The sequence below is a fragment of the Mesocricetus auratus genome, unplaced genomic scaffold (assembly GCF_017639785.1).
Source record: "Mesocricetus auratus isolate SY011 unplaced genomic scaffold, BCM_Maur_2.0 Super-Scaffold_100004, whole genome shotgun sequence".
Taxonomy (NCBI): Eukaryota; Metazoa; Chordata; class Mammalia; order Rodentia; family Cricetidae; genus Mesocricetus; species Mesocricetus auratus.
In genome coordinates, this window is record NW_024429189.1 from 93,032,940 (window position 1) to 93,052,933 (window position 19,994).

Sequence of the window (19,994 nt, forward strand, 5' to 3'; positions counted from 1 at the left end):
AATTGTCTACATTTAGTGAGTGAAGTGACTTTTACTTAAGAAATTAAACCCTGGTTTCTTGCAAACATAAGTTATGATGCATTTGATGTGCAAAATCCTCACTAACTCATCTTTTATCAATGTAGAATTGTAACATGAATTTTGTCTTTAGTGTGTTTTCTTCAAATATGTTGCATTTAAGAGCAGCAATTGCAATATTAAGAAAAGCATCCAAAAGTGGTAGCAATGGCTCTGCCAGCACATCCTGATTCTAGCCCCACTGGAAAGGATGTTTTTAATTGCCTAATTTATTTTTCAAAAACTTTTTTGTATGATCAGTTTTTTGAAGTCCATGCAAGTATATATTTTCCAAGTGGTTTTCTTACACAGGACTCCTTTAAGATTGAGCTGTGAACAAAAATGTGATCAATGTTTGCCTTTGAACACATCTTGCTGAACATTGTGTAGCACCTGCTTAATCCTGGCTTGAAACATACCTGCTGAACAAAACTTTTGTAATCATTTTTTGGCTTTTGATTTTTTACATTCTTTTTACAGACACACACACACCCCTTTAGTCCTACGGCAGAAAACATGAACACTCCTAAAAAGTATTATTGTGACAAAAAAAAAACAACACTGTAATGCTGGTAAATGTTCTGTTGTGACTGTTAACTTTGCACAAATTCTACCTTTTTCCTTAAGACGTTTGTTTAAGCCCTCTTTAGTTCCAGTCAGAAATTAAGGAGACATGATAATACTGTATTGTTATTATCTCCAGGACAGCTTTCCAAATTGATTATCTTCCCCAAAATGTGCTAAACCCACGGTGGCCACACAGGGACAGAGGAAAGGCACAGCTGTGGCCAACCCCACAGTTCCTTGGCCTAAGCAGACCTGGCCCTGAGGTTCAAGAAGGACCTGGCATTTTCTCTGCCCCTGCTCCTTCTCCTTAGAGGGCACAGTATTATTTAAGTTGACGGCGAATGGCTGTTAGGAGTGTAATGGATGCAAGCTAAACAGACAAGCCTAGTAAATGGGAGGTTGAAATCTGGGCTCTGTTCCCTTCATCCTAGTGAATGGAAGGTTGAAATCTGGGCTCTGTTCTCTTCATCCTAGTGAATGGAAGGTTGAAATCTGGGCTCTGTTCTCTTCATCCTAGTGAATGGAAGGTTGAAATCTGGGCTCTGTTCTCTTCATCCTAGTGAATAGGAGGTTGAAATCTGGGCTCTGTTCCCTTCATCCTAGTGAATGGGAGGTTGAAATCTGGGCTCTGTTCTCTTCATCCTAGTGAATGGGAGGTTGAAATCTGGGCTCTGTTCCCTTCATCCTAGTGAATGGGAGGTTGAAATCTGGGCTCTGTTCTCTTCACCCTAGTGAATGGGAGGTTGAAATCTGGGCTCTGTTCTCTTCACCCTAGTGAATGGGAGGTTGAAATCTGGGCTCTGTTCTCTTCATCCTAGTGAATGGAAGGTTGAAATCTGGGCTCTGTTCTCTTCATCCTAGTGAATGGAAGGTTGAAATCTGGGCTCTGTTCTCTTCATCCTAGTGAATGGAAGGTTGAAATCTGGGCTCTGTTCTCTTCATCCTAGTGAATAGGAGGTTGAAATCTGGGCTCTGTTCCCTTCATCCTAGTGAATGGGAGGTTGAAATCTGGGCTCTGTTCTCTTCATCCTAGTGAATGGGAGGTTGAAATCTGGGCTCTGTTCCCTTCATCCTAGTGAATGGGAGGTTGAAATCTGGGCTCTGTTCTCTTCACCCTAGTGAATGGGAGGTTGAAATCTGGGCTCTGTTCTCTTCACCCTAGTGAATGGGAGGTTGAAATCTGGGCTCTGTTCTCTTCACCCTAGTGAATGGGAGGTTGAAATCTGGGCTCTGTTCTCTTCATCCTAGTGAATGGGAGGCTGAAATCTGGGCTCTGTTCTCTTCACCCTAGTGAATGGGAGGCTGAAATCTGGGCTCTGTTCTCTTCATCCTAGTGAATGGGAGGTTGAAATCTGGGCTCTGTTCTCTTCACCCTAGTGAATGGGAGGTTGAAATCTGGGCTCTGTTCTCTTCATCCTAGTGAATGGGAGGTTGAAATCTGGGCTCTGTTCTCTTCATCCTAGTGAATAGGAGGTTGAAATCTGGGCTCTGTTCCCTTCATCCTAGTGAATGGGAGGTTGAAATCTGGGCTCTGTTCTCTTCATCCTAGTGAATGGGAGGTTGAAATCTGGGCTCTGTTCCCTTCATCCTAGTGAATGGGAGGTTGAAATCTGGGCTCTGTTCTCTTCACCCTAGTGAATGGGAGGTTGAAATCTGGGCTCTGTTCTCTTCACCCTAGTGAATGGGAGGTTGAAATCTGGGCTCTGTTCTCTTCATCCTAGTGAATGGGAGGTTGAAATCTGGGCTCTGTTCTCTTCATCCTAGTGAATGGGAGGTTGAAATCTGGGCTCTGTTCTCTTCATCCTAGTGAATGGGAGGTTGAAATCTGGGCTCTGTTCTCTTCACCCTAGTGAATGGGAGGTTGAAATCTGGGCTCTGTTCTCTTCATCCTAGTGAATGGGAGGCTGAAATCTGGGCTCTGTTCTCTTCACCCTAGTGAATGGGAGGCTGAAATCTGGGCTCTGTTCTCTTCACCCTAGTGAATGGGAGGCTGAAATCTGGGCTCTGTTCTCTTCACCCTAGTGAATGGGAGGTTGAAATCTGGGCTCTGTTCTCTTCACCCTAGTGAATGGGAGGCTGAAATCTGGGCTCTGTTCTCTTTACCCTAGTGAATGGGAGGTTGGAATCTGGGCTTTGTTCTCTTCATCCTAGTGAATGGGAGGTTGAAATCTGGTCTCTGTTCTCTTCATCCTGTGTTGTGGGTGGAGATAGCCGCTTCGTTTTTTAATCACTGTTTTGTTCTATCTTGTTTATCTTAAATACCTTTCATTTATTTAATACCCATTGTTTACATCGCTTCCATTTTGAGTACTTGTAAGCTACTAGTATTTATGTGTACCATGAGTGTGGTTAGAATGTTTTATTTGCGGTAAAATGATCTCCAAAGATTTCCTATTGAAAACACTTTTTCCTATTTTTCATTTTTACATTCCCATCTTACTAAATATTAAATGTTCTTTGATAATTTTGGTGCTCATGTGTTTTGGGGACAAAAGTGAAATGAATCTGTTATTACACCAGAATGTTTGTTTTCAACTCACAGATCAAATGGGCCTTAATAATTTGTTTTCATTTAGATTTCAAACAGTTGATAGATTTGTTATTTTTAATATACATCATTGGAGATCTACTTATTTGTAAATAGCCTATTGCACATTTGAACAAATAAACCAGTGGACAGTATTTTTTTATTGTAAAAAAAAAAAGAAAGAAAGAAATAGCATTCACAGTGTATGAAACTATTTTAGGGTACTCCAGAGCATTTTTAAAACTCTTATTTACATAAATAATTCACATATTGATTTAAGTAGCTCTGATTTTGTGCAAGTTTCCATAAGGGTACAAACAGGGAGAGAGCCCCTCAGCATTAAACAAATCATTATGTCATTGAAAATCATGTCTTCTAAAGTATTTATAGTTGAGAATTTTTACTAACAGATAATGGCAGTCCTTCCTTGGTGACTCTAGATAATTGCAGATTTACTAAATTTGCATAGATAAATCAATGTGTGCTATTCTAACCTGAGACTGAGTCATACAATAGTGAATACTCACAGCAACAAATTGGTTGTTTTCTAATTTAATGATGTCTCCAACTTTAACATTCATCCATTTTTCATTCTGCAGTCTGAGGAAAGAACAGAAATATTTTGTTCAACAGTGGAGAAGAATGAAAAGTGTAATCAAGGGTTGTATCTATATGCACATAAGAAAGTAGAAGAACCAGAACAGACATTGCTAAAATGGGAAATTCAAGGGACTCATTCACAATGGATGAGCAATGTGGGTGTCAGAGAGGTTAAATAATTTGTGTCTATACCAGTGAGTAGTGACACACCAAGACAAAGCTCAAAATGCCTAACTCTTGGCTAAGGGTCTGTGAGACCATGCCATGATGCCAGCTGGATGTCACTTTCATAAACCTCCATGGTCTCTCAGAAAATCCATGTACATACATTCATCTCTAGCTCTCAACTAGTGAGTACAGGAACAGCACTCCCGTTGTCTCAGAAGCCATTTAATGAGACACAAAAAGGAAATGAGAAGATAGCAGCAAAGAGGAATAGCTCAGGGCAATAGGTAAAAAACACAGAGAAAAGGAAAAGTTACAATTTTGGAAAGGACAAGAAAGACGGGTGATAAAGGAACGCCTGAAAGACCAAATGAAGATGCCTACACAGTTCCCACAGTGCTGCTGCGGAAGGGTGACTTTGGTGGCATTCTACCAGCCTAGGACTAGCGACTCAGAAAGAGATGAGCTAGCTGCCAGCTTTCCTTGAAGCCTGTGTAGGTAATAGAGTCTCATGCCCACTCTTCACCAAGTTCACAAAGGGCTTGTGAGGAAAAGCAGTTGTATTCATTGGATCTAGCCTTGAGTGACAAGTGAGTCAGGGTTGCCCAAAGCCAGACAGGCCTTGAAGAAACAGACCACCTGCAGCTAGATACTGGAACACTGACCCACCTTCCTCCCAAAACAAACTTCTTGAAATGTAAAACGGCTTTGCTTCCCAAACCGGTCATTCTCATCCTGCTTCTTAGAACTTCTTGGAACAGGGTAGGCATCCTGCAAGGTAGGAGTCCCCAGTATATCAGGTGAACTCCACTGTGCTGCTTTTCAAAACCAGCCCAACTTATTTGCTTTCTAGGCTGGAAATAGATGTAAATATTTACACCACTCTGAAATTCGCCTCACACTATCAACCCTGCTGGGTCATTTGGCTCATGAGTTCAAAGTCTTGTCCTTTAATTCGGGTCCAAGTACATGTTGTTCTGGAAGTATCTCAGCTGTAGCATTTTTGTCTCTAGCCAAAGCTGAATCTTTTTTTTTCAGTGCCATGCTTTGCTGTACTGTCTGGCCCGTAACACTGGGGAGAATGGAGGATGCTTGTAAACCTCACTCGTCCTTCTCTTTAAAGTACAGAGTATTGCTTTCTCCAGGGGACGCCTTCCTTGCAGCATCAGTGACATTCCTCAGGGGACTGTCTACTGAAGATATGAAGTGATGGCATCGAGAAGAACATCTTGTGTAGCTTATGGGAACTGCACCACTACTGACATATTCTGCAGTCTCTACTGAAAGTGTCTGTTTTAAGGAGAAGCTAGGACTGTGCTAAGTTTCATTCTTAAATTCTACACCTCCTACTTCCAAATTCTACACTCACTTGAGTTTCAGATATAACACATTATTTTACACATAAGCACACTCTTTGTGACACTTGGAATGTTGGACACTAAATGTTACTACTATTAGTCTGGAATTTGAATGTAAATCATTTTACATTTAGCCCTGTTTTATGTAACAGCACTATTAACAGTTATCTTATCTCCATTAATCTTCATGACTTAGATTTTAAAAGACCCTGGGATTCAGAAAAGTTGGTATATTTACTCTATTTGAAGAATCTGTTTAAAATTCAGATGCCCACATACTTTGACATAGGCATCCCACTTTAAAGAGCCGATTATAAGAAAACTTAAACATGAGTATACAAAGATGATCAGTGCAGCATTATTTACAGAACTCAGTTGGAAACTACTAATGTTCCGTGATATAATTACTTAATCATACATCATACGTGTTCAGCAGAACTAAGTGTTGTTACAGGCATATTCAGCAGAATGGTGTCACCCAAAGATGATAGGTCTAAATGTGCTGACATGAAATGGGTCTAAGTTCCATTGTTAGTTAAAAGAGGGGTGTTCAGAAGCCTGTATGTGCATGGTAAGTTCCATGCGTTGAGACAAGAGTGGTCTTACGCAAGTTTTTTTTAACATTTTCTTTTGTTTTTTTGAGATTGTAATATAATCACACCATTTTCCCCTTCCTGTTTTTCTCTCCCAGTTCTCACATATAACCCTTTCTTGCTCTCTTTAAAATTCATGATCTCTTTTTTCATCAATTGTTGTTACATACATATATACACTCTGCTCAGTCTGTATGTTACTTGTATTATGTTTTCAGAACTGACCGCTTGATTTTGGATAGCCAATTAATGTACTCTTCCCTGGGAAAGACTATTTCTCCTAGTGTCAGCATTCCTTAGTAGCCTAAAGTTCTTTCACATAGGGTTGGGGCCTTGTGAGCTTTCCCTGTCGTTATTAGCATGTCTATTGATGTTATCCTTGTTGAGCTCCTGCTTAGGGTGTCATATTGGTGAGAACTTATTGGTGTAGCTTCTGACATTCTTAGTAGACACAATCTCCCAGCAAACTCCCTGATCTTCTGGCTCTTACAATCTTCCCACCCACCCCCTTCTTCAGTGTTCCCTAAGTCTTGGGTACGAGAATGGTATTGTAGACATTCCATTGGCACTAGGCTCCACAACTGTGTATTTTGATTTGTTTTATCTGTAATGAGAAGCTTTTTCCTTGCTAGCTGCTTTGGTTTATCACCAGCCAGTCACCTGGGCTCTGCCACGTTGTAGTCCCCAAATAAACACACAAGACGCTGTATTAATTATGAAGCTGTTGGCCTTGCTTGTTTCTTACTCGCTAGCTCTGACTTAAGTAATTACCCCATAATTGTTAATCTATGTATTTCTCTTACCGGAGACGTTCCGGGCTTCCTACCCCATGGCGGTTACATCTCGAACTCTCTTGTTTCTCCTTGCCAGAATCCTCCTGGACTCCTAGTCCCTCCTATCTAGATTCCCTATTGGCCAGACAGTACTTTATTGACAAATGCACAGGACTTGATACTCCTCTTGATTAAGTATTGTGCTTATACTGATCTTTTAAAAAGTAATGCATAAGTAAATACAGGCTATAGATACTTATAAGAGTCAGATATTATTGTTAGGTAAGTTAGGTTTTCTAGATATATAGAGATGTATTTGAGATAAATATACAGTCTTCAAACCTTTCAAAGACCTTCAGAAAATGGCATTTAAAATGGTTTAGGGTTTTTCTTGACAATGAGAAATGTCTGCTCCTGGAAGCACCAATTATGTCTGAGAGGAAATTGGGCATCGAAGAAACTCGTTATGGAGTTTGCTTTCAACATGGCAAGATTAGCCATTTGGGCAAGAAACTGCTTGTGCCTGGACTGCTTGACTGTTGTTGTATAATCTGGACATGCAGGACCCACAGGAAAGTGACTGCTGAACTCAGTCTTACAGGGTTCCTGCTTCATGGAAGAGAATTTCTACAGGACACAGAGAAATGACTGACAGACTGCCAATGCAGATGGACAGTTTGAAATTTCCTGCTTTGCTGAGAAATCTTCTGGACACATTGTGGCCTATGGGCTGAAGATGGATGCCCCAATGTTACAGAGGAACTTCGGGTGACTGTCCAGGCAGTAAGATGTCTCTGTCAATCCTAGTGTTTATATATTATCCTTCTGTGGTCTTTGATAGAGTTGAAGACAGATAGCTATAATTATAGTTTTCCTTAGTTATGATAAAAAATATAAGCTACATATAGGACTTTGGACTCACAAGAATGAGATAGATGATATTTTCTTTAAATCTTACTAAAATATTGTAACTATGTTCTTACTTGAGAACTGTTCTGTTATATACAATTTGACTATGTTAAAGTTAAGACCTTTCTTTTTGTTTAAACAGAAAAGAGGAGATGTTGGGGAAGTCTTATGTCAATAAAGCACTGTCTGGCCTATAAGGAATCTAGATGGGAGGGACTAGGAGGCCAGGAGAACTCTGGGAAGGAGAAACACAAAAGAGTCAACATGTAACGCCATGGGGGTAGGAAGCCTGGAAGTATTCTCCGGTAAGAAACATACTTAGATTAACAATTATGGGGTAATTACTTAAGTCAGAGCTAGCTAGTAAGAAACAAGCAAGGCCAACAGCTTCATAATTAATACAGCGTCTTGTGTGTTATTTGGGGACTACATCGCAGCAGAGCCCAGGCGGCTGGCGGGGGATAAACCAAAGCAGCTAGCAAAGAAAAAGCTTCCCTTAACAGTTTTAGTTTTCTGTAATGGTCTCCATTCGTTGCAAAGTTGAGTTTCCTTGACGAGGGATCAAGACTACACTTTCCTGTGAGTATGACAAATATTTAGAGTATAATTAGAGGTTGTGATAGTTTAACAAAGTGGTGGCTGTAGGTTCTCCTGTAAGATTCATGACTTCACTAGCACTAGGTGGTTGGCTAGGTTTCCAGTCCCAGGTATGGCTTTCCTCTTGTTGAATGGGCCTTATGTCCAACTAGAGAGATATTGGTAACTGCCAAGGTATGTGTGCCACTCTTTCACCCTTAGAGATATCTGCCATGATGATCGTTGTCTACATATATATTTTAACATGCTGTTCTTGTTTGGTTCTGTTGCTATGATAAACACCATGACCAAAAGCAACCTGGGAAGGAAAGGATTTGTTTCATCTTACACTTCCAGGTCACAGCCCATAACTAAGAGAAGTCAGGGCAACCGAAAGTAGAGACCATGGAGGAGTGCTGCTACTGGCTAGCCCCAATGGCTTGCTCAGCCTGCTTTCTTATATAACCCAGAACCACCTGTCTAGAGGTGTCCCTGCCCACAATGGGGTGGGCCCTCCCACATCAATCATTAATCAAGAAAAGGCCCCCACAGACTTGCCTACATGCCAATCTGATGAAGGTAATTCTTCAACTGTGGTTCCCTCTTGCCAGGTGACACTAGTTTGTGTCAAGTTAATGAAAACTAGTCAACACCCATACCTTGAAAGCCTCCATGAAGGCATTCCAGAAATGCTTGAGTGAAAGGAAACTGGTGAAAAGAAACTCAGGAAACCAGAAGGAATGGGACGTTTCATTTCCATTGTGTACTCAGTTGTCAGAATTACATAAATTAACACTTATAGGTCAGTTTGGTGCAAAAAATTAATGAAACATTCCTCTTTATTTGTTTATGTACATAGGTGTTCAGGCTGTGTGTATATCTGTGAACTACATGTATATAATGCACAAGGAGGCCAGAGAAGAATATTTGACCCCCTAGAACTGTAGTTACAGACAGTTGTGAGCCACCATGTGTGTGCAGGATGTTGAACCCAGGTCCTCTAGAAGAGCAGTCAATGCTCTTAACCCCTGGGCCATCTCTCCAGCCCCATAAAAGTTTACTCTGGGTTATATGTAAGCAGCAAGGCTTCAACCAGAACCCAACTTTGCCTGGCTATGAAACTCATACCATTAATATATCCACATTTATTGCTCATCTTACTTTACTTTCTATAGTAAATACAACCTACCTGCTCAAAAAGAGAATGAGCCCTAAGGAGCTGAAGCAATTTGAGCAGGGTGATGGTGCACATCTCCAGTACTCAACACCAGCTGGTTCAAAGTTAGCATGCAGTCCTGGTCCCTACATAGATGGTCAGTAGACAGCAGAGGTTCTTTTCTACCCCAGCACTGTCAAGGTCACTCTAGAGTGAAGAGGACATTTGGCCCCCACAAGACTAATAAATATACTGATGAGCAGGATCTCATTATGCTGAGAATGAACAAAAGGCTGATATCTTTACAATCTACTTCTTCTGAAGAATTCAGATGCCTCCCTCTTTTTTGTTCCTTCTTCTTAGCAAAAATGCCCATGCAGTGGCAATAATCACACAGGGAGGCTGTGGTGGGCAACTGAAGGGGTTTCCTTGCTGGTTCTACCAAGAGGAGGGGGAAAGAGAAGCAGAGATTATAAACTCTGTGGTGCTACAGCACAGATAGTTTAACAATTTGCCAAGAAGAGCAACCAGCCATGAGATGCCCTGCCTGATTCATGTTAGCCCTGCTGTGTGCAATTCAGAGGCAGAAACATTCGAACAGTCCTGAGTCTTCCCTTTTGGAAGCAATGCAATCCCTTCACTTACTAGTTTTTGCCTGAACAATAAACCTGCTGAATGCTACATGAAAGGAGCTTCGCTGAATCAATCTTTTCAGAGCCCTTTTAGCTTCCATAAATTCTTAGAAGGATTCAGGTAATAGACGGTTAATCCAGAATGAGGCCATAAGAGATTCAAAATTACTTCAAAGGAAGATTATTGCATCTGCTTGCATGTATTAGCAGCAAGGGAAATGCCCTAGACTGACCACAGAGAAACAGAGATATTCTGTCAGAAACCTGTGACAATGCATCCACAGAGATCAGTAGGCAAGATTTGATTGACACATCTCACAGGAAAGAATTCTGAATGCTGTAATTCCAGGATAAAGGAAGTATGTTATATTTCCTCATAATTTTTTGAAAGTTCTCAGACAAGCAGATGTCTACCAAAGCAGATTACATGTAACCTTAATTATATTAAGTGTAGAAATGGGACAGGCCAGCAGAGATTATAAAAAAAAAGCACCTTTCAGTGGTTTGACATGGTTTGCTCTACTCTGAGAACCTGATGTTTCTGGAAACAGCAGCCCTAATTTCTTAACATAAAGTCTAACTAAAAGTAACCCCAAGAGATTATCAGTCTTGCCCCTTATTAGATCTGCAGGCGTATTTAGTTCTAAACAGGTTCTAGGTAAAAAGTTTTAACTCACTTTCATATAAGTTCCTCAAAAACAGGATAATATACGAGTAAAATTCTTGAGTAGTTGGCCACCCACTGACATGTGTTATCATCCTCCACTAATGAATTCAAGACCACCCTAATATGACCAGAGTCATCATTGTAAGCTAGACCCTATGTTGAGTGTCAGGGCTACAAGGAGCATTAGATACAAACTATATTTACCAAATAATCTAGAAAATAGTGGAAAATATAAATTTGGTTCTTAAATGGATACATGTAAATCATCTTTGTCCTCTAATACTTGGAATGCATGAATATTCTTCCAATCCCCAATGATGAGCACCTGCACTTCAGAAAAAATGACTTCACTATTAGAGTGTTAGCCATGCATTTGTCATCAGTAGTCCAGCGAGAAAATTGATAGAGCTGAGGGGCTGTCTAATAAAGGATATATTAACTTTCAGTCCTCAAGATATTCCAAGCTTTCCCTCATGTACAATGAGCTCATCAGAAAACTATATGCCTGGACTTTATTATGCTGATCCCTCTAGACTTGTCTTTTCAGAACCATGACTTCAGTAAGGATTTACTTATGGTCATAAATGAAATATCCCTCTCCCTGAGGCTTCAACTATTACATCATTCACATTTCTCTCAGCACCGGGATAAATCACACTGTTCATGATCACTAGATAATACATCCTTCCATCAGACCATCCGTTTTGTGTCCTCGGCACCTCTGTTATGAGGAGAAACAGAGTTAAGCTCATGTTTCCAATGTATAGGCAGCAAGTAATAGTGGATTGTTTAGACAAAAACTAGGTATTTTTACTAAATGACTCTTTCTTCTGAAGATAACAGACGATCTTGATATCTGAAAATACAAAATTCTGTTTGGAAGGGATTAGAAACTAGAGTTGTTTTTTATTATTTATTTTTGTACTCCAAGGATAAAATACTGGCTCCCCAAAGGCAAATCTCTGTGAGTTCGAGGCCAGCCTGGTCTACAGAGCAAGTTCCAGGACAGCCTCCAAAACAGTACAGAGAAATCCTGTCTTGAAAAAACAAATGAACAGAAAAAAATACTGGCTCCCTACTTATGATAGAAATGATGTAAAATACTAAAAAGAGTGCATGCTGTAGGATCACAAAACATACACTTTGCCAATAATCAACCATGTGACTTTGCTCAAGAATTTTACTAAATTTATATCCATGACTGTGTGAACTGGCTCCTATTAGTCTTTCACAGTGTTTGTTAGATTGAGGTTTGCAAAGTTGCATAAACCCAGCACACACTTAAGCACCCATCTACCATGACATTTGTAACCCTCAAATGAGACAAATCCATAAAAGTATTTCCAAACCATAAAGTAGCACATGCATCTAAAGTGCTGTGGCTATTTTTATTATTTCTAGGCACTTCATCATAAGGATAGCAAATTGACTTTTATGTTAAGTCACTGAAGGAGCCATCTGTGCTCACTGTGCATGCTAGATGCCTGTATTTTCTCCCTTCCCGAATTTGTCTCCACCAGTCCAATCACAGACTCTCTAGTGATAGTTCTGAGTCTATGGCTAGTCCTCATTCATCCCAGTTGATTGCCCTTCTTTTTTACTCTCTCTGCTTTATATCCAGAACAATAGATTCAAGTGACTTTGTTTTACTTACTAGCCAATCCACCATAGTTTAGGAATACCCACCAAAGTCCCACTTGTTAAAGAGTTGGTTACAGCCTGTGGGGCTGCTGAGAAGCGAGGAAACTACTAGTACATGGGGTCTAATAGTAAGCTAGGTCACTGGGGGAGAATCTTGAGGAGGCCATTAGGATCCAGACCCAAAACCCTTACCCCCATTTTGCTTCCTGACAAAGATGAAGGGAGCAATCTCCTCCTGCATATACCCCTGTCTTAATTTTCTAAGCCTGACTACAGGTCTAACATCAATGGAGTCAACTGACTATAGATAAAACAAACCCTTCAGCCTTTTAACCTCACTTTCTGTCTTTTGTCACTCCAAAGGAGGGGCTGGAAAGGTGGCTCCAGTTAAGAGTAGTTGTCACAAAATCATTAGGCCTGAGTTTGAATCCCAATGCACACATGAAAAGTTGTGTGTCCTGTAAATGTCTGTAACTACAGCACCGAGGGTTCCCACACCCTCTTCTGGCTCCCATATGCACACACATACACACACACACACACACACACACACTCTCTCTCTCTCTCTCTCTCTCGTATACTCACACAGACACATGCTTGCATATATAATTAAATCATGAAAAAAACCAAAATGTGAGGATGAACACAAAAAAAATCAAGAAGTTGTTGACAGCTATCAGGAGGTAATATATAGATAAAGATTCGTTATACTGTTTTATTTGTGTGCCTATGTGTTTGAAAATCCAACAAAGAAAAATGTTGTGATAGATTAGGTTGGTATGAAAATTATATATACATAAATAGATGATTGATAGATTTTTTAAGACATGTAAACAGGAGATAGCTAGATAAACAGACAGACAGGCAGACAGGCAGACAAAAGATAATCCTACTTATGCTTATGGCCTTCCCTGATGCAACCAAAGTTTATGACATTGCCATCTCATATGGACATAACTTGTCTTCCTTTGCTGTCCAGTATACCAGTATCTATGCAGCAACCAGAAAAGTTTTCATGTTATTACTACAATTTTACTGTTAAAAGCCTCCATGACCTCTCATGATATGTAACATTAGCATTTCTTTAAGAATTGACTCTCAACTAAACAGTTACTTGTGTCTATAGTTTCACCACTTGGATACTGAAGCAGGAGGCTAACCACAAGTTTGAGTCCAGCTACTCAGTGAGCTTAAGAACAGCCTAGCCTATAGAATGAGACTCTGCCTAAAATATAAAAATAGAAGCTGACTTTTGTTAGCTCCTCAGAACTCTACAGTACCCCAGCATTGATGGACCTTATCATCACTCAGACCATTTCCAATCTTGGGTTTTTATGCTTGTTATGATTTATCCATGATCTTCCCATAATTGTCTTCCTTTGGAACAAAATCTTATTTCAACCAAGAGGCCCCCACTAACTACCTGCCTCCATCCCCCACCCAGGACATCCAACCCCAATAACTAATCCCTTGAGTCCAGTTGGTGCTGACTGCATGTGCGTGGGTGTTCCACTGAAACATGGGGAACCTGGAATCACATTGTTTATTTAAATGACTGTCTTTTCCATTGGAAAGCAGGTTAAGGCTATCCCTGGATGCTTGTTTCTGTATCCTTGACAAGTAGAAGTGCACCTGGCATGCTGTGAGTTTGGGAGATACTTGCTAAGTAGAAATTTGTGTGGAGTAGCTGTGCATGTAATCACTCATAAAGTGTACTTATTTACGCAGTTAGCTCTGGAATAAAGGTAAGAAGCAGTTTCATATGAATATTCTTACTGGCAAGACCCTAAGATGGTGTAAGAGAGATGGCACAAAGAATAGCAAGCAGTGAGGGCCACAGTGGATGGTTACGACATAAAATGCACCAGGCTGGAAAACAAAAGCATTCTTCTTTTTTTTATAAAGAACACACTTCAGATTTACATTTCACATGTCCAAAGAGTCCAGCTGCACCTCCTACAGCTCACGTCCTTCAGTCTCCAGTGTCTCCAGAGTAATCTGTGTCCGGAATGCACCTCGCTAGCTGAAAAGGTGACTGTGCTCTGCTGAATTCCCCAAATACGAGCACCTACTATCAGTCACACTTGAACTAAGCAAAGGAGAAACCCAGCACAGTTCCGTTGGTTCTGAAGAAGCTGACAAGAAAGAGTTCTGAAGAGGCTTCTAGATAGATGTGCTGTGTGCTATGGCAGCACTTGCGGTTGCCATGGCAGCACCAAAGTAGATGGGAGGAGCTAGCAGGAAAGAATGCACTGGAGTTTTTTTTTAATTTTATTTTCCAGTTTAAATTTAGATAAGAAACAAGGTTGCTTCACAAGTCAGTTCCAGGTCCCTCTCCCATTCCCTCCCTTCCTCCCGTGCCCTCCCCCCCCCCCCCCCGTTATCCCCTCATTTCTCCAGGGAGGGTGAGGCCCTCCATGGGGGTGTGCATAGTGTGTCATTTCATATAGGGCAGGGCCTAGACCCTTCCCCAAGAGTTCAGGGTGAGAGTGCACCTCACATTGTTCTATGGGAGTCCAAAGTCCGTGTGTATACTTGGGATGGGTACTGATCTGCTGCCCAAGGCTCAGTAGATTCCCTAGGCCTCTTCACTGACACCCAGATTCAGGGGGTCTTGATCAGTCCCATGCTGGCTTCCCAGGCTAATGCCTGGGATTCAAGAGTTAACCTTTGTCTGGTCAGCTGTTTCTGGGGGTTAAACCAGCCCAGTCTTAATCCCTTTGATCATCAGTCCTCCCTCTCTGTTTCTGGCTTTCTTGAGTTCAGCTCAGTACTTAACCAAGGGAGTCTGCCTCTTCTTCGATCAGCCATTAAATAAAGTTTCTGTTTCCCAGACTCTCTGGCCATAGGATTGTAGGCTGGCACTGGAGTTTTGAAAAGGCCAATGCTCTGCTGTGGCTGGAGGGGGGTGCTAGAAAAACTAGACTAGACAGAGGCCACTATGGAAGGAGTGGGTGGGAAAGTTTTAAAATAGGAATGTATTTGATCTGTGCTATTTTGTGAGAAGAAAATAAGGAGGAATGTGGAAACTCAGCAATGCCTAATCCGACTTGGAGGAGTTCCACTCAAGCAAATAAGAGCCCTTAGGTAATTCCCTAGAATACAAAACTGCTTCCTACTGGAGGAATGTTTTTAGAAGAGAATATTTAAAATATATTCCCTAACAGAGCACAAAGAAATCCAGGCCGATATTAAATAATAAGCATAAATAGGCAAGTCACAGAAGAAAAAGAAATAAAAAATAGATAATAAATGTGTTGGAAAACATCATCACTCGAAATCAGGTATGCAAGACAGATCTCCACACTTAACAGATTGACCCAGATTTTTAAAAGCTGGTACTCAAAAGTCATGATGATGCTGTCGGAACACTACACTCATTATAGTCCAGACAGGAGAATGAATTGGCATAAACTTCCTGGAAATGAACTCAACAGCAGGGGATAGAAAAAGAGATACACTGCAAGTACAGAGAGAGAGGAGGAAGAAAGAGAAGAATGAAGAATCAGCAGATAGCCCCCAAAACAGTAGGAAAGGGGATCCCTGCCAGTCTGGGTGCAGTAAGAGTGGTGGTCCCTTAGCCACACGAATCAATGTATAAGGAAAGATAAGTGTTTTGAAATCTCCTTCTGTGATGAAGGGTCGGGAGTAAGAGCAGAAAGGCCATCCAAGAAAATTGGATGCAGGATGCGTGCTGAGCTGTCCCTCGGGGCCAGAAGCAGAGCAGACCCTGGGTACCTGTGGCATACGTAGGAGGTGGAGTGTTCGTCTTGTTCTATGTTTAGACACATATTATACGATTTGTTTCACTAAAATTTCATCAGGAAATGTTATGTGGAAGAAAACAAGTTTCCTTCCGAAATCAGGCACCTAGAAATTTGTCCTGGCTCAGAGATCCCAGACACTAGTTCTACTGAGCAAGTATTTGCAGAGCCGACATCCCTCAACTGACACTGATAGAGACAGAAAACAGATTGTGCGATCAATCAGGCCAGTAATTTCCAACAGACACTTAATAACTAAATCTAGGAAGAGAGAAAATCAGTTCTTTTGGCAGAAAGCAATATTTTTTATATTCTAAAACTATTTACAGTTCATATGGTTTCCAGACCCCCTCTCCAGAAGCAAGGGCCTCACCCCACCCCCCGCCCCGCCAGTCTCAACATTCCACGTGTGACTCCTCAGGCAACCAGCCAGAAGTGCATTTGATTTGAAATGAAGCCTTAAAGTTAATAGTGTGAAGGGCAAGCCAATCTGAACACACACACACTCCTGGGAGGGACAAGGACACAAGATGGGACTGGGGTGACTACAAACTGTCAGCTGGGCAATTCAGATCGTCTCTCTAGGAGGGCAAGGTCTGTACTGAACGCTGTGGGCCAGCTCCGCCCTGCATGGCAGCGACTAGAGCGAGCCCTGCCTGGCAGTTTTGTCTGTATGCCATGCTGCGCCTTTTTTCCTCCATTGTTTAGAGTCGGTTTCATTCCTCCAGCAGCATTCAGCTCGCTTTTCCTCTGTCCTCCCCATGCTCCCTTATTTTAGCAACTGGTCCGTTGTACCGACCAGGCATTTTCTCAGCCAGGATATCTCCAAGCTTCTTTTGTCTTTAGGTCTAATTTAGACATCACTAGCCTGCCTTTGGCATCCTCCAGACTGTGGTAACAAATCACCCTGAATATACGGCTTACAAGGGAAGAATATTATTCTCTCTATTCCAGAAACTTGAGATCCAGAAGCAAGGTGTCAGCAAGAATGGAATCCCTCAGGAGAATGGGGAAGAGCAGAATCTGTCTGCTTTCCCTGCTAGTTTCTGGTGGCCCATGAGTTCCTTCCTGTGGGGCCTCCACCTACACATTGTGCTCTTTTCTCTATCCCAAGACACTTGTGGTTCAGTCCAGGACACAGCTTGATCCAGGATCTCCTTATCTCAACATCTTAATTATACCTGCAAAAAATAATTTATTCCAAATAAGACCAAACTGGTGGACTCTGCGGGTGGGAGGTAGATAGGCTGTCAGGACAGTAGAAAATAGTATAATTGCAACTGTGTCTGAAGAGAACTTTGCACAGTGGAATAGAACAGAAACAGCAAAAACAAGGGCAACCGATGCATAAAACATGAATGAACTGTAAGTAGTTTACATGAACCTGGGAAACAAGATCAAAAAATAACTTCCATATTTTATTTATACATTTAATTTTCTAAAGTTTCTATGCATAATAGACTAGCCACGTGCTAATTTAAAGTCCTTAGAGAAAATGAACCCATTAAGAGTATCTCAGAGAACTGAAAGATCCAATAGTAGAAAACTTTAGTGAGGAAACCCTAATGGGGGTGAGTTGTCAATCAAATACTGCCAGAACATTGCTTTGAGCTCGGATTGAAAGCGAAGCACATCTCTAAAGTTAATCTTCTTACACCCCCAAGGTCTTTGGAGTTCAACTTTGGGTTTTCAAAGGTAATTCTGAACCTCAGTCTATCATTTTTTATAAAGAAAAAATGAGCCAAATTTTAAAGATTACATGGGATCTGCTGTAAGTTTAACTCCCATTGTTACCTATAATAAGAGCAATGGTTACACCAGCAATGGGATCCAATTAGAGCCAAGAATGACTCAAGCCATACTGAGTAACAAAAGGAAGGCACACATGATCCCCATATGCTGAGAAAATACAATGGGCCAGCCAGACTGAACCCCAACACAGAAGGGGGAGGAAAGTATAAGATCAGAGGACAGTTTGAGGGGGGAAAAGCCGGGATCTCATATTGTGTGATGTAGACCCCTATACAAAAGCTGGGGTCTCTACCATACTCTCTGAGGCTATTGTGTAAGTGCTCTTTGAAGGAGCTTTAACAGGTCTCTGTGTTGCATAACCCTTAAAAGAAAATAGGGCTGCTACTGAAAACTCCATGTGCAGAGTTTGGAAAGCTTTTCAACTCTCTATTATATCAAGATGCACCTCATCTGGGGAAATAGTTGCCCTTTACAAATTCAACCCTTAAAAATCCTATCTATGCAGCATAGTCATTGGATATGATGGAAAATTGTTATAATAACTATAATAACTTTACAGCTTGCACACAGAAGTCAGCCCTTTGGCAAGCAGATCCTTCTGCCTGCAAAACTGAAAAACAGAAACTGCCCAAGAAATGACCAAGTCAAGACTTTTTAAAAATGCAATTAATTTTTTGAAAGTGAAACTCTTATTGAAATACTTTTATCGTGAATTCACATTATGGGTAAAGGTTTATTTTATTTCTGTACATTCACTGCATTCAAACAGCACTTCAAACTATTCCCATGACTTTACTTTTGAATTCATTGTTAAATCTGTGAAAGTATGTCTCATTGACATTGCTTTTGTAAAATATAATGATTCTTCTCCTCAAGTTTTCCTTTCAAATCTGCAAGATCTTTTCACATGTCATGTGATCACAATGGTTTCACCATAATGTAATCATATGTGATCACAATGGTATGAACCTAATGTAATTATATGTGACCACAATGGTATGACCATAGTGTAATCATTCATGACCCCAATTGTGTGACCATAACGTATACATAATCTAGGTGGTTGGAGGTAAAAGTACTTAGATTGACGTCTCCCTTGTGTAAACTGAAAGTCTCCATGCCATTCACAGTAAGATGACTTTGTAACTCAGTGTAGGGTGCATCAATTCTCCCATGGGATCAAGAGTCTCATTCTTCCGCTTAGGGGATGCACACAGAAATAATGTGTATCAGCCGCAGACATGATAAATCCAGTGGTGTTTGGTTTTGTTGTTGTTGCAGGTTCTCAATCAGAAAGTGTAAGAGCCTATCAGGAAACATTACAGAAGGGGAGAAGGGACAGAATATAAGAGCCAGGGGACAAGGAAGCTGTGCAGCAAAAAAAGATGTCTTTTGAAGGGGACACAACCATTGCACTCATGAGCACTCTTTATCTGCACAAGACTTGCACAAAATCGGGCCCCAAAACTGTCACCATAGATAAGGGTGGATGGTTTTATTGCTGAATTCTACAAATTTTTCAAGGAAGATTTAATACTATCATTTCTCAAACTTTTCCATAAAATAGGGAAGGAACACTACCAAACTCATCCTATGATGCCATTATAACTCTGATGCCAAAACCAGATAAAGGGAAAAAAACTATAAACCAATCTGCCTTATGGACATGATCCTCAGCCAAATGCTTTCCAACTGAATTCAAAGGCACATTAAGAAGATTGTTTATCATAAGCAAGATGATTTCACCCCAAGGATACAAGATGGGTTCAATATAACAAATCAATAAACATATACCACATTAGCAGACTTATTTAATCCCAGCACTGGGGAGGCAGAGGCAGGCAGATCTCTGTGAATTTGAGGCCAGCCTGGTTATAAAGTGAGTTCCAGGACAGCCAGAGCTGTTACACAGAGGAACCCTGTCTCAAAACACCAAAGGGAAAAAAGTTCTGGTGAAACCAGCAGGAGCAGGCAGAAGAAAGCTCATTATAATAAATTATGTAATTTGCAGGGTGATGGTTAAAAATGGAAAGCATTTTCTTTGTTTTTAAATATTTATTTTATTCTGTGTGTGAGGGTGTTTTGCTCACATGTATGTCTATGCATATATGTATGTGCCTGATACAGGCAGAGGATATTGGATCCCTTGGAACTGGAGTTACAGACAGTTGTGAGATACCATGTGGGTGCTGGGAATTGAACCTAGGTCCTCTGCAACAAATGCTCTTAAACACCGAGCCATTTTTCCAGCCCTGAA

The 19,994-nt window shown here is 40.9% G+C and overlaps 1 protein-coding gene across 1 annotated transcript in view; it reads right to left on the reverse strand.

The window, feature by feature from the left end:
• The window catches only part of Atp8b4 (ATPase phospholipid transporting 8B4 (putative)), a 177,856-nt gene that overhangs the window by 114,725 nt on the left and 43,137 nt on the right, over positions 1 to 19,994 (reverse strand). Inside the window, exon 7 of the mRNA XM_021226305.2 lies at positions 3,679 to 3,751. Coding sequence (XP_021081964.2) covers positions 3,679 to 3,751 — 73 coding nt within the window. The remainder of the gene's footprint in view (positions 1 to 3,678; positions 3,752 to 19,994) is intronic.